This window comes from Leiobunum rupestre, chromosome 5 (assembly GCF_980474605.1).
Source record: "Leiobunum rupestre chromosome 5, qqLeiRupe1.1.hap1, whole genome shotgun sequence".
NCBI lineage: Eukaryota > Metazoa > Arthropoda > Arachnida > Opiliones > Sclerosomatidae > Leiobunum > Leiobunum rupestre.
In genome coordinates, this window is record NC_143388.1 from 60,618,820 (window position 1) to 60,645,829 (window position 27,010).

Below are 27,010 nucleotides of genomic sequence, written 5' to 3' on the forward strand. Positions count from 1 at the left end.
ATTTTTCCCAAAATGAGTTATTAAAGAAAAGGACAAACATTATATAGGAAATAGCATTTAATCCGAAATTGCATGATTACATAGTAAAATATATATATCAAAAGTTAAATACAAAAGTAGGATTTTTATAAATATTGTGTGTAAATTTGTCAGTTTTCTTAAGGCAGTCTGAAAATAGTTACTTTATCTCAACTGAGAATATTGGAATATTTAAATTTGTGTGTGGAAAAAAAAGGAATTAATTGAAGAAACATAAATATGGCTGTGGATACACAATAGGGTATAATTTCATTCCAAAATACGGAATTTTTTTTCAGTAAATGGCTAAAAAATAGGGAGCAATATAAAGATTATGAAAATAGAGAAATTTTTTCCACCTCTAACTTTATAATTTCCGCTAATAATTATCAAATTACTATAAAATTTATAATTTAACCATATGAAAATTAATTTTTTTGAGGAAAGACTACGCATCAATTTGCCTTAGAATATATAGTATTCCATTGGCATCTATAGTTATGAAAACTTTGAAGTCCTTTGATGTGTATATATGTTTAATTCGTTTACCCTTAACTATAAACCTTTGTAACATTTTTCTGCTATTAATATCCCACCAACATATTTCATCTGCTACGGAAACTAGCCGAGTAGAATCAGGGGACCAAACCATATCATTCACGAAACCTCCGTGACCTTCCAATTCGTAGCTTTGTTTCTTGGATTCTTCAGGTACATTTATAATCTGTACGCGAATAGTGTGGATTTATACCATTTTGTATACGCTTCAAATATTAAAGTAAAAGATAGGAAAGTTACTTTAATAACGCCTTGGTCATCACCAGCAGCGAGGTAAAAACCATTGGGAGAAAATTGGCAAGAGCGGACGCAACTTGAAAAGAGTACTTCGTGGAGGGGTCTTCCAGATGTGGCATCAAAAATCTTATAAATTTTGATAAGTATAAATTTTCTAACTTTTAAATCATTGACTATGATAATGGTTTACCCTGGCATATTTATCAACGGACGTTGAACCGTAGTATTTCCTATTTTGTGACACATCGCAACTTGTAACAGTGTCTTTGTGCTTCATTTTTAGTAGAAATTCATAGTTTTGTAAATCCCATGCCTAGTAAAATATTTTCCAATTAGTGAAAAGTCTACATAACAGATTAGTCAAATAGTTACAATTAAAAATCCATCTCTAGAACACGATAACAAATAGGATCTATCCTTAGTTCGGAAGTAAACACATTTATTTATTTGATCTATATGACTGCATAATGGTTTCAGATTTCCGCTCTCTCCTAGTTCAATCCCTTCCCACACCTGAAAAAGAAAAGTTTAATTCACCTAAATTAACTATAAATTTATAAAACTTACAACAATTAAGCCCTCCACAGAAGCAGTTATAAACCTCCTTCCTTCATCCAAAAAAAGGCAACAAGTAATCTCGGATGAATGTATATGGAATATATTCCTTTGACCATTGCATAACGTCAAAATCTTTAAAATTAAATGAATTTGGTACTACTAATAATTAACAAGGTTAAGCTGGTGCTAGAAAACGCAAAAGGGAGAGCATGTGTAATAAACCATTCATGCTCTATGAAGGTACGCAATCCTCCCAAATGTTTTCTAGCACAGGCTTAACCTGTCTATTAACAACTATAATAAGTATTACATATGCTTTGCCACTTTTAGTTCCATATAGCAGCTTCGAACAGTCAAGTGATAAACAGCAGCATGTAATGTCTAATTTCTCTGGCTCTGAATACTCGTAGGTTTTTTCAGCAGTTAAATCTTTAACAACCCGAACTTTATTAGACTCATCAATAGTTGCCACATATGGGATGTTGTCTTTGAAACGGACGAAGAACTCAGGAATGAGGCTAACTAACGATATGTTTTTATCTATTTGCATGTTGATTATCATGACAGTTCCATCTTCAGATGCTGAAACTAATTTCGTTCCATCACTGGCGATATTCACACATCGAACTTCACCAGAGTGAAATTTGTATGAAGCATCAATTGAACCATTGCTTTCAGTCCAAACAACCACCGCTCTTTCAGATGTTCCACCAATAATTTTCTTTTCATCTACGCTGAAAGCGCAACACTTGACGTAATAAACTGTTCGTAAATTGTTGTATTGATACACCCGATCACCAGATTGAAGATTCCACTTCCAGACATAGTGACCAGAAGCTGATATCAGAGTTCTCCCATCAGCACTAAATCTACATGATTCTACACTCTTATCATCGTGAAAGAAGCGTTTATAAATGACTCCTGCGTGACTGTCCCAAATGATTGCATTGGAATCATTAGAACAAGATGCAATGTATTGGCTATTTGATGAAAAACAACAATGGTTGATTTGAGCAACACTGTCATGATATCGAAGCCGGTATTTTACTTCTCCGGATCTTGGATTCCAAACCTAAAAATACATTAAGTAACTTGAGAACCAAGATCACAAATGTTAATTTAAAATTCAAAGGTTACAAGAACTTCTCCATTATCACTGCCGGAAGCAATCATTTCATCATTATGCGAAATGGCACAAGTTGTAACGCTGCTTGCGTGTTCATTGAATACCAAGGCACAATTTTCCTGTTGATCCTCTGTAGCACTAAAAATGAAACTTCCGCTTCTAGGACGGGGAGTTCTTGGCGATGAGCAACTATCTATATAATACAAATAATATTATTAAGCAATTGGCAATCACGGTTTAACTATATAAAGAACAGAGAACCACTGTTGTACAATAAAACTTTATTAAAAAGCTATGCTACGGCCTGTTCGGCGCTACAACTGGCGTCATCGTCAGGCAAAACTAATCTAGAGACAATCTATGGCTGAGAATTATTGACAGAAACAGAGTAAACAAAGTTCGAGTGTAGGCATAAGAATAACAAACTCTCGGCCATAGATTGTCTCTAGATTAGTTTTGGATGACGACGACGCCAGTTGTAGCGCCGAAACGGCCGTAGCATAACTTTTTAATAAAGTTTTATTGTACAACAGTGGTTCTCTGTTCTTTATATAGTTATAATATGTAAAAGATAGTCCTTAAACATATTTAATCATGGTTTATATAATTCCAATACCGATGATGTGTTTTATGTTTTCTGTACTCCATATACGGACAGTAGTATCAAGTGATGATGATATGAGGTAGCTTCCATCATGGCTGAATGCACAACAGGTTACTGTATCACTGTGGCCAGTGAACTGTTGTAGTTGCTTTCCAGAACAGCTATCCCAAACTTTTACTAGGTTATCATCACCACAAGATGCGACAAATAGATTACAGGGACTGAATTCTACCCACGAAACGCTGTTGGTATGGGGTCTTACACTTAAAAGCGTACCATTGTAGTTACAAGACCTATTGCTGCGAAGAACCATTGGATTACAAATTAACTTTAAACAGATACACTTTACGTTAGGCTTACCAATATTCAAAATACAGCTTGGGAGATGGGGAAATCATGGAGGAACGCTGATGGATTAATTCACGAGCTTTAATGTGAACTACGGATGTAACAGGTTCATTTAAAGCCAATTGCACGAAATCAACATTTTGATTACAAAGAATATGCCCATTTCTGCTGAGAAAGTGGCGGAAATCATTAAGGGTATCCAGATCCTGCAATAGAAACTTCAAATTACACGGAGAATAAATGGTATATACAAAAAATTGTGATATAAAAATCATATAATACATTTGAGTAATGTTCACGATATGTTTCCAGGTCATGGTTGAGATCGTGAGGACCAGAAACTTTAATTTTGCTAATACAAAACTTGAGATCGAAGAAAATAATGGGAAAGTATTCAAACATTTCTGCGCGAACCAAATGATAGGCCAAGAATATGTGGCAATAGTTATCCTGGGGCAAACGACCATAATCATATGTGCCATCTGAATTTCGACATAATTCTAAGTATTTGTTCACCAGCTTTTTGTGTCTTTCAACCTTAAGAGCTTGATATTGTTCTTTCAGAAACTTTAGGTAAAGATCGTGGATGCCATATCTTGCGTGTTTTGAATCCTCATCCTTCATTTTCTGAATCAGCGATTTCATGGCCAATTCATCCATTAAATCTTCAACTTCAAAGTGAGATTTGCTCCACAGCACTTCAAAAACCTCACATGGAATGTAGTAATCCTCCGCAAATAGCATAAAATCTATAAAACATTCGCGCAAAATGGCATCTAGGCTATCGACAGTCATCTGGATTTCTTTCGTCAAATTGGTTTGTCCAGAATACCGTCTGGATCTTTCCATTTTCTCCTCATCAAGAACTCTGAGCATGTTATTCCATCTGTCCTCGTCATTTCCGTATTGAGACATTCCAGTTCCCAACATACTCATCACAATTGGAAGACCGCGATATTTGTTATGGAGCTTTTCAACAACTGGGTTCAAGTCATCGGGACAGACGTAAACCCACAAAGAAATATGATATTTAGTCTCTTCGAGACTAAAGCCGCTAGGTAACTCTATAATTGTAGTTGTTCTTTTATAGTTTAACTTTGTTTTGTCGCGAGTAGTTATTAAAATTGTCCAGGTTGCGGGGAAAGCATCTATAATGTTATTTTCCCATACATCGTCTAATATCAGTAAAAATTTATCATACTTCCTAGCTTGTTTTTTTAAGAATCTTGATGCGGAGGAAATTGTTTCAGGGCGGTAATTTTCATCAAAATATTCACAGAGAAGCTGTAGTTTAAGTAAGAGAGCGTTGCTTTCCAATGAACTTCCTATTGGCAACCAAAATATTCCACTTGGAAAATAGAGTTCATTGTATTTAAATTCTCTGAGTGCTTGAGCAGCTATGACAGATTTTCCTGAGCCAACCATTCCGTAGATCACAATATATTGTGGTTTCTCACCTGCAATAAGTTATTGGTTATTTTCATTTCGCAATAACCATAACGTATTAGACTATATTACTTTCAGCAGCACTTAATAACGCAGTTTGAATTCTCTCCACCTCGTTCTTACGAGTAATTTCACATGGTCTCATCTTTGGCACACATCCAAGATCAAGTTTATGTTTCAATTCCTTATCAAGCCACTCTTTCACTTTAGATTTAACCCATGGATAATTCCTATAGAGTTGCTCAATAAATAAATTTAATGAATTGAGTCCCTTTTTCTTTAAAACATTGACCAATTTTTCACGACAATCATTTTCTCCCTGTCAAAATCATTTGAAATTAAGTTTTAAACCCTAGATTTCAAGAAAGTGAATTTCTCTTACGGTATTATTGTTGAAAAGAATGTGAATTTCATCTGAAGGGAAGATTGCACCAAGATCAACTAGATATGGAGTTACGTGTCTTGGTTCCACATCACTTAGGAGGGCTTTCAACGTTTTTTCAGTCTCGTCCATAATTTATAATTTAACTTTTTGGAGCCAAATTATGTGAACTCTACGAGTCATTAAATAAAGCATGCAACAAAATGAAGTTACAGTATTTTACTTACAATTGCTTAAAGTAACAACCTTTAAGTATTCTTGGAGATACAAAACTTTTAAAAATCTTTTAAATAATACAATATTATTAACTAACCAAATAACAACAAATACGTGAGTCACATAGCGATTTTTACATTCTCCGGGTCTCAATCTGTATGAGACATGTCAAAACGAAATTACGTAATTAAGTAATTTTTTATCGCCCTCTATCCAAAGAAAATATACATGACCAAGTTAATTTGTGTTTCGCGCCTTCATTTTTTTCGATATTGAGCAGACGGTCGGCTGCTTCATTTTATGTCATCATTCTTGCTTATGCTGTCGTTTTATTTTGTCGCGGTTACAGCTATTTTCAGTTTAATTTCAAAGAGCATTTGTTATAAACGATAACTGTATAAGTTTTCAAACAAAACGAACTTTTAAGAAGAGACCAAGGATTTCATTCAACATCTCCTGTGAGTAATTAGTTAAATTTTAAGATTGGGCCTTGGACCCTTGGCCAGTTAACTGGTGAGGAGGGGTAAAAACTAAAAACCAGCCATATGACTTATGTCCGTCCGTCATTTTACTTTCAACACAAATGTGTGTGTGTTTTTTTTTTCTCTTTGGTCATGTTGATAGTAGAATAATTAATTTTTAACCGCAGATGGTCAAGGCGAGCCAAAAGGTGATGCTACCCATTGCATTTAGATTTATTGTGAAAATAATACAATTGCTGCGAGTGCATAACTTGTTAGTTGTTTATATACGGTTCATTAATTGTTTTCTTAAAATTAAAAAGCTGGCCAAAATTCCATTTAATTAACTGCTGGGATTAAACTGGAGTTTGCCCAATGCCACCACCATATTCTTAAGACAAATGTTTGGGTGCCCACAAATATCTTTAAAATAACTGGGGGAAAATGTGACTTATCTCTTTAAAAGTAAATGTTTGAAGAATAGGAACAAAATAAGGTCCAGTGTAAACAAAATGAGACCATTATTTGCACTAAATTATCCTAAAAAGTTACTTTTAACCACACTATTTAGAATTTACAATAAAACTAATTCCCGTGAAGTTTGTTTGTGTTTTTCAGCCTTAGTCTCTAACCGAAGGGTGGGAAACATTTTTGTTTAATTTAATTTATTAATGTTAGTAAGGGAGAAGCTTTTTTCATATGAGTCTAATTTTTAAACTTCTAACTGTATCGTACCTAGTAATTTATAATTATCTTAAAATTATGAAATATTATTTCTTCATTCTTTTTATGACGAATTTTCCACGAGTTGAACGTCTGTAGTTTTTAGTAAAATATTGCTTAAAATAGTGTTAGAAGTTGATTATTTATTATTCCCCGCCGATCAAAATTAAAATGGCGCCATCTAGTATAAATAAAAACGTTAAAACTGGACCTCTAAGGGCTGCGTTATAAATGTTTGCTTCAACTGTAATTTCAAATTCTCAAATTGAACCCGGTATCAGAAAACAGTTGTTTTTTGTTTTATTTCAATGTACATTATTGGCTGCGTTCAGTAACGCTCAACGGACTCATCGTTGAGTACGGATTCGCACTGTACGCCTTTTCACGTTTCCGCTTTTGACGTCACGTTGCCCGTCCGTTGAGCAACGAAGTCATGGAGGAAGGGTAGCTGCAGACGCCGTGACAGACGATATTTTAATTACTAGAGTCAAGCAACAAGTATCTTTATTCAAATGGGTCTGATTAACTGTACGTATAGACTGTGTAACGTATATATATATATATATATATATATATAATATAAGCAAATAAAAGGAAATAACTTTATTTTGAATGTTTAACAATATACATAATTCCAGAATGTTTTGATATTTACATAAAAATATTTCTTAACTAATTTAAAATGGGTTAATTCTGAGACCAGTACCTAAGGGTGAAAATGGGTTGACCCTAGCCCACATGATGGCGTGACTTAGTGACATGGCTGATTTACCATCATCCAAAACATAAACTGGACCCTGAAATTGGGTAGTCTTTAAATTTTACACAAACATAAATGCATTATAGACAGTGATGGGCACCGCTCATCTCATTTGAGAGGTTTTTGTCACTTTGAGCGGAAATTAATGAGCGCCTATTCGGGCATTCAGAATTGAGCGGAAATTAATGAGCACATATTCCGGCGTTCAAAATTGAGCGGAAATTAATGAGCGCCTATTCCGGCGTTCAAAATTGAGCGGAAATTAATGAGCGCCTATTCCGGCGTTCAAAATTGAGCGGAAATTAATGAGCGCCTATTCCGGCATTCAAAATTAAAATGAAATTAATGAACGCCTATTCGGGCATTCAAAATTGAGCGGAAATTAATGAGCGCCTATTCCGGCTCTCAAAATTTAACACGTGAGACCACGAGTGGCGTGCGAGCTGAGCGGTTCTCTAACGGAAGTGCCCATCATTTATAGATTTAGTGGTGAAAAACGGAATTCGGATTTGTTATCAGTACCACCAGTTAGCAAACAAACGTACCTTAATAGATTTCCCCGATATGACGCATCTATGTTGATCGGAATGTCTGGGCAGGTGGCCACCCGTCACTATCACTTCGCCAATCACGAAAGTTGAGCTCCACCCTTCGAGGTGACTTTGTATTTCTCGATAAGTATGTTCCAGCTCGCCATCCATCCTGATTGGAAAATGCGCTTTTATCAGACGGCCTTTTATAACGAGACTTGACGACTTGAAACTTACGCTATATTAGGATGCGTAGTCACTTCCCAGGCGTGTATTTCAGATGTTAATTGTTCGAACGTAATTGGCAACGCTATATTTCCCAGTTTTGCCAAAAAGAAACTGCGTTTTAAGTAAAATTAAAACAAATTGTAATTGCGTGAATCGAACGACATTTTATGCCTTAAAGCTAGGAGGATGGAAATACTGGAGGGGAAATATGGGATTCATAGGCCTGGCAATGTGGGGAATTCGTACATAAGATACTAGAGACACCTAGCGGACACCGTAGTCAAAATTTCGTCCGCATGTTCGTTGGGACTTGGTTTGAAATGCGTGCTGGTTTTAAAACCGTGACAAAGATTTATTTATTTTGTCTTCAAATTAAATAAACATCTCCGAAATTAGTTTCGTAGAATCCAGGTAGAATATTCGTGTTTCAACTTGAACAAAAATCCTTGTGAATAGAATGAAAAGTAGGCAAAATTTATAGAGACAAAAAATTCCGCCTATTTTTACGATGGCGCTACGCTCGTATGTCCGAAATTGTATAGCTCTCGCGTTGCCGAAGCTAAAACAGCGAGTCCGTGATGGGGGAATACAAATTTCTGTTCCAGGTACGCAGTATTATATTCCTAGCTTAAAGGGAGTATTACCTTGGTCGATATTTAGGGAGAAAAGTCTTTCATTCCCCCCGAGCGCGAAATAAGAAAAAATATAGGTGTATTTTTGGAAGAATTAATAGGATTTTTCAACCTATCATTTTCTTTCTAAATTCGAATATAGTCGATTTTTAACATGAAGCTAAGATAACCTACATGAAGAGATTGTTTTTCAAAATATAGTTGGTTTATAACATAACTATATCTCAGTGACTATGTAAATAGTTATTTCAATGGTTAAGATGGGTTTGTTTAAAAATATAACCGTAAAATCAGTAGGGTTTTGAACTAAAATCAATTTATTTAACTAGGCAACTGGCTGCGTTTATGGGTCATCAACAGCTTGATAGTAGAAGTTCTATGGGGAATTAATTCTACTCGTGTGGATTTTTAGTAAGCTTATCGCACCCTACTAAACTAGGAAGGTCATACTCCCTTTAAAGCAAGTGTCGGCTTGACGCGAAGTAGCTCTTTTTTCAACAGATGTCGCTATTGTCGGAATCAAAATAAGATGCTTACGCTACATTTTGACCTAAAAAGCCGGCCATAAAAGTACCCCTCGCGTTGATTGGCTCGTTTGTAAATTAGGCAATAACCTAAATATAGTAAATTTTTTACAATATATTTTATAAGGGATATATAATTTAGGTTAAAGTCCACTAAGTAAAGTATGTCTAATTATAATAATTATAAATGGTTCTCTGACGACGTTTTTATTTCGCTATTTTGAATTTTAGTTTCCTTTTCTATTAATAGATGGCACCACGCTCTCCAGTAAAGTCGTTTTTTTCAAAGAATCTGATAAATTCATTGCCATCTCTAATAACTGGGACCTTATTATAATACAGGTGGCAATGATAGAGCCGACTGTTGCTTTAATAAGGGTTCGTACACGTGTGATTAATAATAGTGTTACACTATTATTAATCTCACGACCCGGAAAATTTAAAATGATCCCAAAAATTCAGGGAAAAAGCCTATCCATCTTTGCTTTAAAAATGAAACTTGTACCGTCGCAAGCCCATTTAAACAAATTTCTAATCATCTTGTACATTAACTTAATAAACCCAAGATGAATTTTTCGAGTTACATGGTTTTAAAATTAAAGTAGCGAAACGTGAACACGTTAATTTAAATTAATTTTTAGACAAACATAATTTTTTGAGTTACTTGGTGTTGGAAATAAGGTAGTGGACGCATTGAATGCACTCAATGTGTTTTGGAGTTAGATGGCGCCTGTATCAATTTATACGACATTCAAATATCACATTAGTGCTTACGCGGGTTTTGGGGTTCCGCGAATTTTTCCAGAAATCTCACTAAAAGGGGAACGGTCAAGCTTTAACCAGTTAGATAGCCCTATAGCCCATTAAAAACTAAAATTTATGGCTAAAACCGCATCAAAAATATTGAGTGGTTAATTTTTAATAAAATAAAGAAATTTCGGGAAATCGAAAAGCGCGCGTCCGCCGCGACACCTGGTGAGAAATCGGTGAGACAGAAAAACAACGTAAAAGCGCGCGCTGCTGAAGACGCAAAAAATTTGTTTCGCACGCGCGGCGCGTTCGAGTTATAAGAGACCTAAGCCTAAATTGCGTGATTTTAAAAGTTAGGATAGTTCGTAAATCGCTCATTCGGGGTTAGGGGCGCTGGCGGCAGCCCCTAAGATGGCGGCGAAAATTCAAACCCAAACACCTGGCGTTATTTTTCATTTCAACTTTTTGGGCCAAAAGCTATTTTTTCAAGTCAAAAAAAGGTACGTGTTAGAATATTGAACGTCTTGTTAATCTTTTGATACGGAAATAAGGCCATATTTGGAAAAGCTTGGCCGTTCCCCTTTAAAATATAAATTTGTTAATGCAACCGAAAACCTAGTTCAGAAATGATCAGTACTAACTAAAAATATAATTTTCAACCAACCGGTTCTATTATAAAAAAGTATGTAGAATTAAAAGTGGAATATCGTAAAAAATAACTAAAATGGATAAATTAGCAACTTTTGGGCTCCCGATCTCCAAACTTTATAACGGGCTACCGAGGACATGATATTTCCTTACGATTGAGATATCCCTGGCCCTTCTAAGACTAATTCTTGGAGATTTATTTCGAATACGGCATTGGCTACACTGTACGTGGGCTCACTACACACCAATCCCTGACGGATTGTGTGTAGACACCATTTTAATAACGTACTATTTAGAAATCTCAGCGGGAACTTGCGAAGATACGTGTTTCAATCGAATAACAGTAAATATATTAATACTTTTGTTATAAGATATATACAAGAATGTATTTATTTATATTTAGGAAGAATGATCATGGGCCAAATAATGATAAATCCAGGACATGACTCTATGCGAAAAACCCGTCCAACAGCGCTAACACCCGACCACTATTGCCCCCTATTGGGAAAAATGCGCGATCGCGGACCCACGTCATTTTGGGGGCAAATTTTTTAGGGGCAGTTTTCAAAAATAATACACGTGGTCGTCTAAGGTTCGTGGTGGTCGTCGTAGTAAATATCCTGGAATATTTATTCACAGTTATCATATCTAATGTGGTTATTAATGTAAGTACTTTTTTTACGTACTAGGTTCATAATTAGTATAATATATATAATTATATAATATTAAACATATACTTTCCTAGAATCGTTAACATTAATCTAAAAATGAGGGGCCAATATGGCAGGATTTTCAAATTAAAAACGCCACTTATTTCCGAATTTCGACTTAGTCAACACAAGATGGCGTTCGGGAAACCGGAAATTTCTGCTTGATTTTGCTCCCAATTTTTTTTATTTGCACCTTTTCCCCGCCTACTAAAAAGGCCGCCCGTTACTTTTGGTGGACGACCGATTTAGTACGTATGAAGGTACCAGAGGCATGTCCTGGATTTATCATTATTTGGCCCATGGAATGATTATGTTGCGACAATCGCCGGACACGTTGAACGCCTTTCCCCTGGAAAGACAAAACGTCACCGGCGTTTGATTTCCATCGCGTTGGGTGACTTAAATTTTAAGCAGCCAATGAAATACCGGGACTATTCGTTTTATTTTAAGCGGAGGAGCGTACTGGGGGGACCAACGGGTGGATTGAGAGAAAGGCTCAAAACCGTCTCGACATAGACATTTTCCCTATGTATAAATAAATACATTCTTGATATATATTATTTACTCCAGTTATTAATAATCAGCTAGGCTAATACCCAATTCATCGAGTGACATTTTAAGCCATAAAATTAGGTGGCCGGGTTATAATGCAAGCCCTTCGTGCTCCCTACACTCGCTACAAGTTTTTATGGAATGGGGAAACCGAAGAACTCGAGGGAAACCCCTTTTAACGAGTGGGGAGAGAACTTGCTAACTCTACGCGGAAGGAGGAGTTTCGAGTTTTCTACCAGTTCTACAAGCTGCGATCGAACCCGGCTCCTCTTGTTGCGAGGCAAAAGTGCTAACAGGGTTGCCACACGTCAGGGAAAACAGGGAATTTAAAATGGGCCTATAAAGTCAGGGAATTCAGTTTAATCTTGACACTTTTTTAAAGTAATTTTATTGTAGATCTATGGCAAATTCTGCTATTATTACTTAGATTCTTGAAAGGTTTTTTAACGTTGAACTAACCTTTGTACTGAAATATAAGTTTATTAAGTTTTTTAACTTCTGATAAATGTAAAAGTTAAAAACTTGTCTAACTTTGGCCTTAAAAAGTCAGGGAAAATAACTTATTGGTTAGGGAAAACAGGGAATAGTCAATTAATTCGAATCTGAGAATATTGTGGCAACCCTGGCTAACCACTCTGCTAACCCCACTTACTACTTACTAGTTGATAAGATTAATTGGTTATATTTAACCAAAAATACCTGCTTTGATTGTAGAGTGGTTTAACAATAGGATTATATTTATGATGTATAGCCGCCAATGCGCCTAAATACGAACTGTATAGCTGTAGTTCATTGCAAAACCTATTTAAAAAATAAATATCAAAATTATCCTAAATATTTCGGTTAATAATTTGAATTACCTCGCGTTAGAATCTTCTGCCAATATTGTTGATTTTATGTAAGAAAGTTTCTGAATTACTGGCCATACTTCCTTCATGTTCCATTCTCCAGTTGAAAGACGACCTAAAAACAATTCAAAGTTTTTAACGCCACCAATGCAATAAACATTATTAATAATCTTCGAAAAGCTAGGTGACGAAATATTTTATATTTTATTTAGAATTACCAAGAATGTATTTATTTATATTTAAAGGAGAACTGTCACCAAATCAAAATTTACGAGGTTTTTTTACTGAATGATAGAAAATATATTAATGATTATGTCCCTGAAATTTTATAGTTATTGGAAAAGTATTTAAAAAGTGACGCTACTTTTTCCACAACCTACATCAAACGGTTTCAAAAATTTCAGAAATTGCGGTTGAACCTACGTGCAGTGCCAAAAAAATGAAGCGGCAAAAATTTAAGAAAGGGCGGCGTGTAAGGCATTTTAAAAACACGATAAACTACAATCTACGAAAATAACTAGGTTAAAAAGCCAAGGAGAATGTCCTAGCAGACGACAGTTCCGATCGAAAAACGATAAAACCGGGGAAAAAATATTTCGTTCTCGAGATGGCGCTGCAGGTAGGTTCAACCAAGCGGTTCTGAGATTCTCGAGTCGGGGATAAAACACGAAATTTCGTTGCTTATAATAAATCAAATACTGGAAATATTAAGATGAAATTTTTTGTATAAACATTTTCGGACGTCTTCTATCCATTTAAATAGTTTTTAACAATTTTTAGGGTGGTGACAGTTCTTCCTTAAGGTGGATAACAGTCATTATCACTGACAACTAGGAGCAACAAACACAATGAGAACGCAGCTAGCCTTTAAACACGCTAACGAAGGGTTGTGTACGAATTTCACGAGCCTTTACGCTGAACGTTTTACGGGCGGGGGAAGACAATTTCCGAATTTCCCCTTCCGACGGCAGCAGGCGCTAAAGCGTCTAGCCAATGAAAAACGTACACAAGAAAATCCACGACTTTTGACGGGTTGCGTTCTCCTTGTGTGGGGTGCTGTGTTTGTTGCTCCTAGCTGACAAGGAGACATCCCGAGGTGTTTCTCCCCATTTTTTTCAAACTCTGGGGTTAAGTAGACCTTCATGTACTTTGAAAGCTCCTAAAGTGATAAATTTCAATGGCCATTCGTTTTGCCATGGCAACCAAAAATCGATAAAATTGGATGAAATCGATAAAATTGGATGAAATCGATAAAATTGGATGAAATCGATAAAATTGGATGAAATCGATAAAATTGGATGAAATCGATAAAATTGGATGAAATCGATAAAATTGGATGAAATCGATAAAATGGATGAAATCGATAAAATGGATGAAATCGATAAAATGGATGAAATCGATAAAATTGGATGAAATCGATAAAATTGGATGAAATCGATAAAATTGGATGAAATCGATAAAATTGGATGAAATCGATAAAATTGGATGAAATCGATAAAATTGGATGAAATCGATAAAATTGGATGAAATCGATAAAATTGGATGAAATCGATAAAATTGGATGAAATCGATAAAATTGGATGAAATCGATAAAATTGGATGAAATCGATAAAATTGGATGAAATCGATAAAATTGGATGAAATCGATAAAATTGGATGAAATCGATAAAATTGGATGAAATCGATAAAATTGGATGAAATCGATTAAATTGGATGAAATCGATTAAATTGGATGAAATCGATTAAATTGGATGAAATCGATTAAATTGGATGAAATCGATTAAATTGGATGAAATCGATTAAATTGGATGAAATCGATTAAATTGGATGAAATCGATAAAATTGGATGAAATCGATTAAATTGGATGAAATCGATTAAATTGGATGAAATCGATTAAATTGGATGAAATCGATTAAATTGGATGAAATCGATTAAATTGGATGAAATCGATTAAATTGGATGAAATCGATAAAATTGGATGAAATCGATAAAATTGGATAAAATCGATAAAATTGGATGAAATCGATAAAATTGGATGAAATCGATAAAATTGGATGAAATCGATAAAATTGGGTAAAATCGATAAAATTGGGTAAAATCGATAAAATTGGATGAAATCGATAAAATTGGATAAAATCTATAAAATTGGATAAAATCTATAAAATTGGATAAAATCTATAAAATTGGATAAAATCTATAAAATTGGATAAAATCTATAAAATTGGATGAAATCGATAAAATTGGATGAAATCGATAAAATTGGATGAAATCGATAAAATTGGGTAAAATCGATAAAATTGGATGAAATCGATAAAATTGGATAAAATCTATAAAATTGGATAAAATCTATAAAATTGGATAAAATCTATAAAATTGGATAAAATCTATAAAATTAGATAAAATCTATAAAATTAGATAAAATCGATATAAATATCGATTTTACCCGATTTTAAGGAAATTATATCGATTTTACCCGATTTTAAGGAAATTATATCGATTTTACCCAATTGTTTTGCCAAAATTTTAATTTCTTAATTTTTGGGAAATGGCAATCCTTGATTTCGCCATACTATTTGGTTGTCGGTAAAAAAATCCTAGGTAAAGAAATTCACAGAAAAAAAATCCAAAAATAAAAGCCGATAAATAAATTTGAGTTGTGAAAATCATTTTTGGTTGCCATGGCAAAAAGAATGGCCATTTTATGAGCTTTCAAGGTACATAATGTTCTACTGAATACATATTTATTTACCTCTGATCAGGTCCAACCCCAATTCGAGTCCTTCAACGGGTCGATTCGAGATGAGGAAATGAGAAATGGCTTTTTCTTTCAATATAAGTTCGTCGTCTTGGCCTATTTGGCAAACTGACAATGTTTCTTCGGCCACCGAAGAACTGGCTTGTACGTCTGGCAGCCCTAACTGAAGTTCACGGAAGAGTACCGCAAAGTTTAGTTGGTGAGAACCGCCGTTGGATTAGAGAATGAGAACTATGTTAAACGTGAAGAAGTTAAAAGACCAAAAATTTGGGGAGAATTCAAGTTGGTATATTAGCCTCGAAAATTGGGAATTTCCCTAACAGGGTTGTCTGATTTTGGACAAAAGAACTAGTGGTCGGTTCTTTAAGAGCAATAGACGTTAATTCTAATTTGTTTAGCTCTTTTTCTAAAGTTTTTCGCATCTGTTTTTTTATATGGGTTGAAAAGTTTCGCGATTATCTCGGTAGGAGCGTTGGTAGACGACCTAATTTTAGTGTTTGCTTATGATTTTGGCACAGTAGTTTGTATAAAGTTTGATTTAAATCAAATAAATTTTTAAACTATTAGTTTAAATTAAATTTATGAAAGGTTTTTTTACTCAAATCAATCGATTTTTTTAATCAAATTAATTTTTTTACTCAAATCCAATAAATATTTTTTCTAAATTAAAAAAAATTATTTACTCAAATCAAATAAATCTTATTTACTCAAATCAAATAAATCTTTTTTACTCAAATCAAATAAATCTTTTTTTTACTCAAATCAATTGAATCGATTTTGTTACCGAAATCAAATAAATCGACTTTGTTACCGAAATCAAATAAATCGACTTTTTGAAATCAAATCAAATAAATCGACTTTTTGAAATCAAATCAAATAAATCTACTTTTTGAAATCAAATCAAATAAATCGACTTTTTGAAATCAAATCAAATAAATCGACTTTTTGTACTCAAATCAAATAAATCGACTTTTTGTACTCAAATCAAATAAATCGACTTTTTGTACTCAAATCAAATAAATCAACTTTTTTACTTAAATCAAGTGAATCGATTTTTTCTCTAACAAAACCATTTTGATAATAAAGGTTAGATCTCCAAAAATCGTTGGTCTTATTTCCTTCTTCACGTGTAACACACAACAAAGAGTAGTTGTTTTTTCAAATACCTTTTCGTAAAGTTTATTCCGTTCTACCAGGGATATGGGACAACTAGCGCACAGTTGAATTTTGGCCACGTCATTTTCCGCGCATAGATTTATCAATTCCACCGCTAAATCCCTGTTAATAGTATTGGTGATTTAAACTGTTATTTTAAAGGCCTAGGTTTTCTTCCGCCTGTCCCCCTTTAAATTAGGCCAACATGTTCAGCGGTTGGCCTACCACCAGGGTATTTGTGCTCCACTAACAAGGAGACGACCCGAGGTGTAACGCGCCGATTTTGTTCAAACTCGGGGGTTTGGTAGACCTTCATGTTTCTTGAAAAACCCTAAAGGGAAATGTCTCCATAGACAACCGTTTTGCGATGGCAACCAAAAATGTTTTTGACAACACAAAATGGAAATTTTCCCATTGAAAATAACATGGGAATCTGACCAATTAAAATTTTTGAAAATGCTTAAAATAGAAAATATAAATATAAAAATAATGAAATAGTTCGAATTAATTAAAATTTTTAAAGGGGGTACCTTAAAACTGGTCAGATTCCCATGTTATTTTCAATGGGAAAATTTCAATTTTGTGTTGTCAAAAACATTTTTGGTTGCCATGGCAAAACCGTTGCCCATTGAATAAATTCCTTTTAGGGTTTTTCAAGTTATACGAAGGTCTACCAACTCCCCGAGTTTGAACTAAATCGGTGCGTTACACCTCAGGTGTAAGTTAATTTAAAGGGGGACAGGCAGAAAAGAACCTAGGCCTTTAAGCGTTAGAACTATCTTGAACCAATAATTATACTTAGGGAGAATGACATCATGATCTAGAGAGGGGGGAAGTCAAAACGTCACAATTGTGCGTTGGAAGACGTCTATCTTAGGGAGCCAATGGAATCCCGGGCAAGAAGCGGTTTGGTAGTAATGCGAAAACGCTACCTAATAGTACCTATGTTACAAAACCAGGTAACTTGACTTACCCGAATTTGCTTTTTGGCCGTTTTTCAAAAGAGCATTTCAACTAAAGTTTTTACTAAAATTATTAAAAGTAGGCCTTATGTAATTTTAAAGTAATCGATGTTTTACCATTTAAAAAAAAAAGCATTGTGTGATGCTATTTTCTGAAAGGACATCGCACTTCTTCTATGGGATTTGGCTTTCGACCAATTTTTTTCAAATTGAAACATGTTGTTGGGCTTGTTCAAAGGAGCAAAATTGTCCATTGCCATTTTTTCCTAGCTCCTATAGTTTGGCCAGTAATAGCGGTCAAAAGTGGACGAAACTTAGTGTAGTCTATTTGTTAAAAGAAGTCTCGGCCCATCGCTTAGCGCTCTATGTTTGCGCGTCGCTAGTCCGGGTTCACTATCAAAAGAGGTTTCTTGCTATAATTCCGGGTGCTTCCCAAAACCGAGCGTCGTATTTGGTTTCGTTCTGTTCGTATGACTTTCTGATCGCACGATGAACGAACTCAGTTGATAAATAGTTATAAGTATTGAGTCTTAACTGGCGTGTGACCGTGACTATAACCGAGTATGTGCTGTATCGATAAATAAGTGTTTGATCTGTTGTTGAGTGACTGTTTCTTACCTATGGCCGAGTGTTGAATGTGGGATTCAACGAAACGGTTAATCATATATGTTCTGATTTCTTTAGTATTTCTTTTATTTTATTATTGCTCATAAAATAATGAGTATTAAATAATTCCACGTACGAAAATTCATCGAATAATAAGTTGCGAGAAAATAAATAATGAAGTAGAGGTGTAAAAATCTTGGCAAGAAAACTCTATTGATAGTGAGCCCGGACTAGCGACGCGCGAGCGTAGAACCCTAACCGATGGGCCGTGACTCCTTTTAATAAATAGACTATACTAAGTTTTGTCCACTTTCGACCGCTGATACTGGACAAACTATAAGAGCTAGGGAAAAAAGGCAAGAGACAATTTTGCTCCTTTGATCAAGCTTAGCAACATGTTTCATCTTGAAAAAAATCTGTCGAAAGCCAAATCCCATAGAAGAAGTCCGATTTCCTTTGAATAATTTTTTTATAATTCCAATACTTTCCTATAATTAATGGTCCTTTAAAGTCCTATAACTCCATGTTTATCCTACAGGATGACCACAGTTCCTATATTTCCTATTTTTCCTATAATATAACGTATTTCCTTTTTTATCCTATAATTCCATTAAATTTCCTATAATACCCTATATTTTAACTCAAAAGTCTGAAGGAATTAAAATAGTGGATATTTTATCCAAGTTAGAAGTCTTGAAAACGTCCTAGTTTTTAAAGTTGTTTTTTTCAACTCTGTTCGCCGATAGTTTTGGACTATTTCTATCGTTTATCAACTTGATTAACCCCCCCTTTAAACAATTTTGACAACCGTTTTCTCTTATGGTATAATTAATTTTATCTTATTTCTTCGTTTTTTTCTCACAATTTTCTTCCCATATTTTCCTATATTTCACTGATTATTTTCCTATAATTCCTTTAAACGATTTTAACATATTTTGTGGTCACTCTGAGCCTATGATTTCCTATTTTTTAGCATATTCGGTTAAAACCGAACTTATAAAATTTGAAGAAGATTTACACACCAACCATAAATATATTTTTCTTGAAAAGCAATGTCCCTCGCGGAAATTTAAATAATTGAAGGAACAGAATGGACGGGAATGCGAGTTTTCAGTTCGGGAATGGACGGGAATGCGAGTTTTCAGTTCGGGAATGGACGGGAATGCGAGTTTTCAGTTCGGGAATGGACGGGAATGCCATTTTTCAGTTCGGGAATGGACGGGAATGCCATTTTTCAGTTATGGAATGGACGGGAATGTATTCTCCCTTTTCTGCACGATTTTTATGAAGGTGCCAAGGCAGAGCCTCCGTGAAAATATCTCGCGTTTGCGTATAGTGTAGAAGACATGGTTACCCTAGGTTACTAGACTACCCCATTGCTTCTCATTTAATAATTAATAATATGATATTAATTAGCCTAATAATCATGTTCGGAATTCTTTGATTTGGGAATAGAAATTTCGGGAGTATCTGGAATCACAATGGATGGAAACGGGTAGTCATAGAAATGGAAGAGGAAAATCAGGACGAGAAATGGGATGGGAATGTAAATTTGCACTACGGGAATGGGCGGGAATGGAAACGTTTTGGACTCAATTGCAGCTCTCTACTATAAATCATATCTCTATATTGTTGATCACTATTGTCCAGGAGCCCTGGAAACCAGGTTTTGGAACTAAGGTAGTCACTCTCCCTAACGAGGAGACAACCCGAGGTGATGATCCCCGATTTTGTTGTAACTAAGTGGGTGTGTAGAACTTATGGTAATATGAAATTTCCCCAAGGGGAAAGTTGCAATGGGCATTAGTTTTACCATGGCAACTGAAAATGTTTTTGACAACACAGTATGTATATTTTCCCATTGGCAAATACATCTTTTTATCTTCACATTTCGCTTTTCTCCATTTTTACATATTTGTATCAAATTGACCAAAATTCATCAAAATATCATAAAATTAATTTAATTTGTCAATTTTGATCTACTTTTTTTGGTTTTGAAATTTTTGACAATATAAAATAACATGGGATTTTGACCGATTTCCCTGGGAAAAAAAATTTAAAAATTGATAATAATGTGACAAATTTTATTTATTTTTTGTCAATTTTTATCAATTTTTTTTATAATTTTGGTATTTTAATTTTATTTAAATTTTGTAAAATGTTTCACAGGGGGGGGGGGGGGACCCTTGGAATCGGTCAAAATCCCATGCTATTTTCAATGGGAAAATTTCCATTTTATGTTGTCAAAAACATTTTTCGTTGCCATGGCAAACCCGTTGCCCATTGAATAAAATCCTTTTAGGATTTTTCAAGTTACACGAAGGTCTACCAATGCCCCGAGTTTGAACAAAATCGGTGTGTAACACCTCGGGTAGTCACTCTCCCTAAGTATAAATAAATCCATGGTTGCGTGAAGATAATGACCATTCGCCCTTGTGCATGCACTTCCAAGCCAAGAAGTAGAGGGCGCTCTGATAGGCGGTTTCCTTGAAGTTCAGCGTTTGAGCGAGACCAATGGCCAATTCCACTTCGTAGCCTCGTAGTAAGGCGTTCATAGCGGACTGAAAGAAAATTGACGGAAAAATATTTCACTGTTGAAACTGCAGTCGTGATGTCAACATACGGAAATGTCATCTATGGACAGGTGGTAGGCTGCCGCCACGACAGGTGCGCCTTGTCGAATATGGAATTCTGATAGGTGCTCCACACATTCGTTCAGTAAACTGTGGATGGAAAATCCGTATTAATAACAGTTCAGGGTCGTCAAGTGTAAATGGGTTTTTGGGTTGCGTCAAGTGTAAATGGGTTTTTGGGTTGCGTCAAGTGTAAATGGGTTTTTGGGTTGCGTCAAGTGTAAATGGGTTTTTGGGTTGCGTCAAGTGTAAATGGGTTTTTGGGTTGCGTCAAGTGTAAATGGGTTTTTGGGTTGCGTCAAGTGTAAATGGGTTTTTGGGTTGCGTCAAGTGTAAATGGGTTTTTGGGTTGCGTCAAGTGTAAATGGGTTTTTGGGTTGCGTCAAGTGTAAATGGGTTTTTGGGTTGCGTCAAGTGTAAATGGGTTTTTGGGTTGCGTCAAGTGTAAATGGGTTTTTGGGTTGCGTCAAGTGTAAATGGGTTTTTGGGTTGCGTCAAGTGTAAATGGGTTTTGGGGCCATAAAGTGAGAAATGGTTTTTGGGGCCATAAAGTGAGAAATGGTTTTTGGGGCCGTAAAGTGAGAAATGGTTTTTGGGGCCGTAAAGTGAGAAATGGTTTTTGGGGCCCTAAAGTGAAAAATGGTTTTTGCGGCCCTTAAGTCGGAAATGGTTTCTGGGACCGTAAAGTGAAAAATGGGTTTCTGGGTCCGTAAAGGGAGAAGTGGTTTTTGGGGCCGTTAAGTGAAAAATGGTTTTTGGGGCGATGCATAAATTGTTTTTTTTTTGGAATCACGAAATCTAACTGTGTTTTTGGGGTTCACGAAGTGTAAAAGCACTTATGGGGATGGGCCTCCAGTTCGAATGGAATGAAATGCCGCTAAGAAATGGGGCTTACTTAAGTCGGGGTCCGTTTTCGTACGGAACCTGTTCGTAGTCCGTGATAACATCTTCCAGACTATCCGCGGCCGGTTCCTCCTCTTCCAGCGCCGCCGGAAGTGGACTCAGGGTTTTCTTCATTTCCGCCGCGACCGTCAGCGCCTTCTGCCACATTCCGTGGTTGGCCAACAGTTGCACCAATTCTTTCTGGTTCCTCGTGGCGGCCAAGTGCGGAGCCGCTTGCAGGAGCGTCGAACTGTGGTGAACCAGCGTGGCGTACCTCTTGGTGCATTTCATCCAGAATTCCACGGAAATGGCCGGTGCCACCGATAAAGCCAGTAGCCACTGACCAACGATAATAAAACTTTTAGGGTTTTATTTTTATGGCTAAATCTCCGTTAGAGCAGTGGCGCACCGAAAAAAAAATTAAAAGAAACAAATATTTTTTTCGATGAAAAAGCAAAATTTGATAATTTTTACCAAAACAAAAGATTTTTTTCCTTTAAATTATAATGGTTATTTTGGAAAAAAAATAATTGTCGAAGAAATAAAATATTTTTGAAAGAAAAAAAACATTTTTGTAAAAAAATATTACAAAATATAAAAAAAAAATTGGGAACGAAAAACAAGGTCTAATAATTGATAAAATGAAATATTTTAGCATAAATGAAAAAGTGCATATACCGAAACATAGATGGCTCTACTTTACGCTAGCAGGAACTATACTAATACTGTCATGGGATTATTACAGGAATGAGTAATACTCCAAAATATGGTATGGTTTTTCAGCGTTTAAGCTGAGATCGACGTTGAAACAGTGATGGGCACTTCCGTTAGCGAACCGGATTAGGCGCCCGTGATTTCCGCTCAATTTTAAAGCTGAGATCGACGTTGAAACAGTGATGGGCACTTCCGTTAGCGAACCGGATTAGGCGCCCGTGATTTCCGCTCAATTTTAAGAGCTAAAAATATATTAAACCGCTCTTAAAAAGCTCTCAAAGCGGTGCCCATCAGTACTAATATGCGCTATTAATAATCGCGGATCTTTTAAAACGCCAATAAACCGATATGTAGAAACCTTGAAGCTTCTTTAGGCTTCGTCTAAAGAGATTGGTGTACAAAAATATGCCTTGAATTCACTATGCACTTATTCATTTATGACTAAAATGTTTTATTTTCTCAATTATTAGACCATGTTTTTCTTTCCCATTTTTTTTTTACATTTTGTAATATTTTTTCCAGAAATAAAATATTTTTATTTCAAAATAACAAAAAGGAAAGAATTTTTTTCAATATCCAATTTTTCTTTTTTTTATGAAAAAAAATTATTTTTATCTTTGTAATTTTGACCAGAATGGTGTGCCATATGCTGGTTAACACAGGTAGTGTTTCCCAGATTTTCTTGTTTTACCACCTTTTCCAGTGGTTTTGGTGCACGGAAAACGACTGTACACACGGACTTTTCCCCAATTTTATTGCCACGAGTGCTGCTTGTAAAAGAGACCTAGGATCAACAAACACAGTACCCCACACAAGGACAAGGAGAACGCAACCCGTCAAAAGTCGAGCATTTTCTTGCGTACATTTTTCATTGGTTAGACGGTGTAGCGCCTGCTGCCGTCGAAAGGGGAAAATTCGGAAATTGTCTTCCCCCGCCCGTAAAACGCTAAGTGTAAAGGTTCGTCCAATGAAATTTGTACACAACACGGCGTTAGCGTATTTAAAGACTAGCTGCGTTTGTTGCTCCTAGGTGGCACTATATCACTGTAATGCGGAGAAGTAGTAAAACATTCATAAGGGCTACAAAGGCACGCCACCGACATCTATATTCGTCACTGAATTTATTAAATCTACTTTTTTTTAATATTTATTTTTAGTTTTTTCTCCCTACCCCCCCGAAAAATCCTGGGCGCGCCACTGTGTTAGAGGCGCGTTATTTAAACAAACTAACCTCTCCAAGTTCCATTTTAAGTTCGCAATATTTTTGCAAGTTACCCAGGAGAAGGTAAATTTCGGCGGCTTGCTCCAAGCTGGATTCTCGACTCGGAGCTCCGATGCCGCCGGAGCCGAAACGAGTCATTTTCACCAGTTCCAATTGTTGAGCTCGACTCTGCGCCGTTACAAAAATTACTGGCTTGTCTGATTTTAAATCATTGATTTAAATCGCCTATTATACTGTTTTGAATTTATTTTTAAATGTAGCCATGCCAATTATTCAATTTAATTGAAAATAATTTAAATTTTATCACTGCAAATTATAAACCAATTTGCGAATTAAAGGGAATATAACCTGCAAAGCAATCTTTATGGAAGACCCCTTTAATTTTTCAAGTTTCCCTGTACAGTGGCGCCAAACATTTTTAAAGCCAAAAGGCAAGAGCGGCCAGAGCTTCAAACGTTGGTGTTCCACACCAAATACCTGAGGTTATATTCCCTTTAAGAAATAAAAAAGGTTTAAAAAACAAGAAATTTAAAGTAATTTAAAAATTTTTTAATTTTTTTTATTTAATCTGGATTGGGACATAATTTTTTTAATTCAATCGATTTTTGATTTAATTTATAGATTTTTGAACAATTACTGACTCTTCCAGTATATTTGATTAATTATCTATCTTATCTATCGGTTATATAATCTTTAGTATTTTAGTTTGATCAGGTTTGTTTTGCAATGGAATTATTGCAATGGATTTAAAAATAAATTAATTTCAATCAAATGATAGTTTTTCAAAAAATAAATAAATTTCAATCAAATGATCGTTTTTCAAAAAATAAATAAATTTCAATCAAATGATCGTTTTTCAAAAAATAAATAAATTTCAATCAAATGATCGTTTTTCAAAAAATAAATAAATTTCAAGCAAATGATCGTTTTTCAAAAAATAAATAAATTTCAATCAATTGATCGTTTTTCAAAAAATAAATTAATTTCAAGCAAATGATCGTTTTTCAAAAAATAAATAAATTTCAATCAAATGATCGTTTTTCAAAAAATAAATAAATTTCAATCAAATGATCGTTTTTCAAAAAATAAATAAATTTCAATCAAATGATCGTTTTTCAAAAAATAAATAAATTTTAATCAATTGATCGTTTTTCAAAAAATAAATTAATTTCAATCAAATGATCGTTTTTCAAAAAATAAATTAATTTCAATCAAATGATCGTTTTTCAAAAAATAAATTAATTTCAATCAAATGATCGTTTTTCAAAAAATAAATTAATTTCAATCAAATGATCGTTTTTAATTTTTTAATCAATGATTGTTGATATAAAAATAATATACTTTTAATCAACGATTGTTGATATAAAAATAACATACTTTTAATCAACGATTGTTGATATAAAAATAACAATTTTAATCAACGATTGTTGATATAAAAATAACATAATTTTAATCAACGATTGTTGATATAAAAACAACATAATTTTAATCAACGATTGTTGATATAAAAATAACATAATTTTAATCAACGATTGTTGATATAAAAATAACATAATTTTAATCAACGATTGTTGATATAAAAATAACATAATTTTAATCAACGATTGTTGATATAAAAATAACATAATTTTAATCAACGATTGTTGATATAAAAATAACATAATTTTAATCAACGATTGTTGATATAAAAATAACATAATTTTAATCAACGATTGTTGATATAAAAATAACATAATTTTAATCAACGATTGTTGATATAAAAATAACATAATTTTAATCAACGATTGTTGATATAAAAATAACATAATTTTAATCAACGATTGTTGATATAAAAATAACATAATTTTAATCAACGATTGTTGATATAAAAATAACATAATTTTAATCAACGATTGTTGATATAAAAATAACATAATTTTAATCAACGATTGTTGATATAAAAATAACATAATTTTAATCAACGATTGTTGATATAAAAATAACATAATTTTAATCAACGATTGTTGATATAAAAATAACATAATTTTAATCAACGATTGTTGATATAAAAATAACATAATTTTAATCAACGATTGTTGATATAAAAATAACATAATTTTAATCAACGATTGTTGATATAAAAATAACATAATTTTAATCAACGATTGTTGATATAAAAATAACATAATTTTAATCAACGATTGTTGATATAAAAATAACATAATTTTAATCAACGATTGTTGATATAAAAATAACATAATTTTAATCAACGATTATTCGTCTAAAAATAACATAATTTTAATCAATGATTATTCGTCTAAAAATAATTTCAGGGCTCCCAGCGAACCTATAATACCTATATTTACCTATAATTTTGAAATGGTCCTATAAAAACCTATATTTGCTTTTTTTATCCTATATTTCCTATATTTTTAACATTTTGTTGAAAATTATACTAAGACAGTTTGAACAAATTTCGGATTGTTTACGTTTTTTTCTCGAAACTCCCGCCTCTATAAATTCGTGCGAAAAGTTTTATTTGAAAATGGAAGATTATCTGATCAAAAACTTTCAATCTCCAAAAATATCTTTCAAAATTTACAATTTCTAAAACCGAGTGAAATCAAGCTTAGAGAGATGTGTAAGAGTGGCAAAGTCTTTACCATTCGATGTTGATGTCAAGTTTTCCAGTAATTCAGTCGATGATTTTAAACTACTACAATTGGAAGGGTTAAAAATTGACGAATCTCAGCGGATCGACCACTTTTGGCGTGAATTAGGAGGAATTGAAACAAGTGTGGGACACATAAAATATACTAGCATTTTATAAGTGGTCCAGGCTGCTTTATGTATTGCAAAAATGTGATACTTTTAGTCATAATTTTGTGATATTTTTATTAAAGTTTAAGTATCCGTGAATTTTGATCCTATAAAAACCTATATATTGATAATTTTTTACCTATATTTAACCTATAATTTAGCGATTCCAAACCTATAATACCTATAATTGTTTAGAGGGTATTGGCTGGGAGCCCTGTAATTTTATTTAAATGAAATTTAATCAGTCAACCGTGCTAAATAAAATAGACTGCAACGTACCGTCTGAAAGCGTGCCAAATGCTTGTAGTGCATGACTTGAGCTTTGGCGTATCCCGGCGATAGTCGAGACAGATCTTTGCCTTGTAAGACGCTGATTAGGTCCAGAAAGTTATCAACTCCTCGAGAGTACTAAGACGGATAAA

General features: G+C 34.2%; 3 protein-coding genes across 7 annotated transcripts in view; 1 reads left to right on the forward strand and 2 right to left on the reverse strand.

The window, feature by feature from the left end:
* Positions 1-186: 186 nt before the first annotated feature.
* Positions 187-5,619, reverse strand: LOC149945514 (apoptotic protease-activating factor 1-like). Of its 2 annotated transcripts, none has more exons than XM_090175133.1 (12): positions 5,278-5,619; positions 4,968-5,214; positions 3,732-4,906; positions 3,462-3,667; positions 3,114-3,400; positions 2,509-2,690; positions 1,682-2,443; positions 1,381-1,503; positions 1,186-1,326; positions 1,004-1,126; positions 817-939; positions 187-742 (listed from the first exon to the last, which is right to left on the reverse strand). In XM_090175133.1, exons 1-12 carry the CDS (start codon positions 5,407-5,409, stop codon positions 467-469), a joined length of 3,777 nt encoding a protein of 1,258 aa, XP_090031259.1. In that variant the 5' UTR covers positions 5,410-5,619; the 3' UTR covers positions 187-466. The 2 variants fall into 2 exon arrangements, with proteins under 2 accessions (XP_090031259.1, XP_090031260.1); XM_090175134.1 differs by having other exon boundaries at positions 189-742; positions 3,462-3,655.
* A 177-nt stretch (positions 5,620-5,796) lies between these two features.
* Positions 5,797-27,010, forward strand: part of LOC149945515 (protein YIPF6) — a 268,416-nt gene continuing 247,202 nt past the window's right edge. For all 4 annotated transcript variants that reach the window (XM_090174509.1, XM_090174510.1, XM_090174511.1 and 1 more), the window contains exon 1: positions 5,797-5,951. The gene's annotated coding sequence lies outside the window, so the exon portion shown is untranslated. The remainder of the gene's footprint in view (positions 5,952-27,010) is intronic.
* Positions 7,350-27,010, reverse strand: part of LOC149945516 (WD repeat-containing protein 17-like) — an 85,024-nt gene continuing 65,363 nt past the window's right edge. Inside the window, exons 15-26 of the mRNA XM_090176585.1 lie at positions 26,868-26,996; positions 23,799-23,957; positions 21,867-22,192; positions 20,962-21,061; positions 20,763-20,899; positions 16,782-16,893; positions 15,610-15,778; positions 12,872-12,974; positions 12,711-12,812; positions 8,205-8,306; positions 7,983-8,139; positions 7,350-7,474 (exon numbers count right to left, since the gene is read on the reverse strand). Of these exons, the coding sequence (XP_090032711.1) occupies positions 7,355-7,474; positions 7,983-8,139; positions 8,205-8,306; positions 12,711-12,812; positions 12,872-12,974; positions 15,610-15,778; positions 16,782-16,893; positions 20,763-20,899; positions 20,962-21,061; positions 21,867-22,192; positions 23,799-23,957; positions 26,868-26,996 (1,716 nt within the window). The 3' untranslated portion in view covers positions 7,350-7,354. The remainder of the gene's footprint in view (positions 7,475-7,982; positions 8,140-8,204; positions 8,307-12,710; positions 12,813-12,871; positions 12,975-15,609; positions 15,779-16,781; positions 16,894-20,762; positions 20,900-20,961; positions 21,062-21,866; positions 22,193-23,798; positions 23,958-26,867; positions 26,997-27,010) is intronic.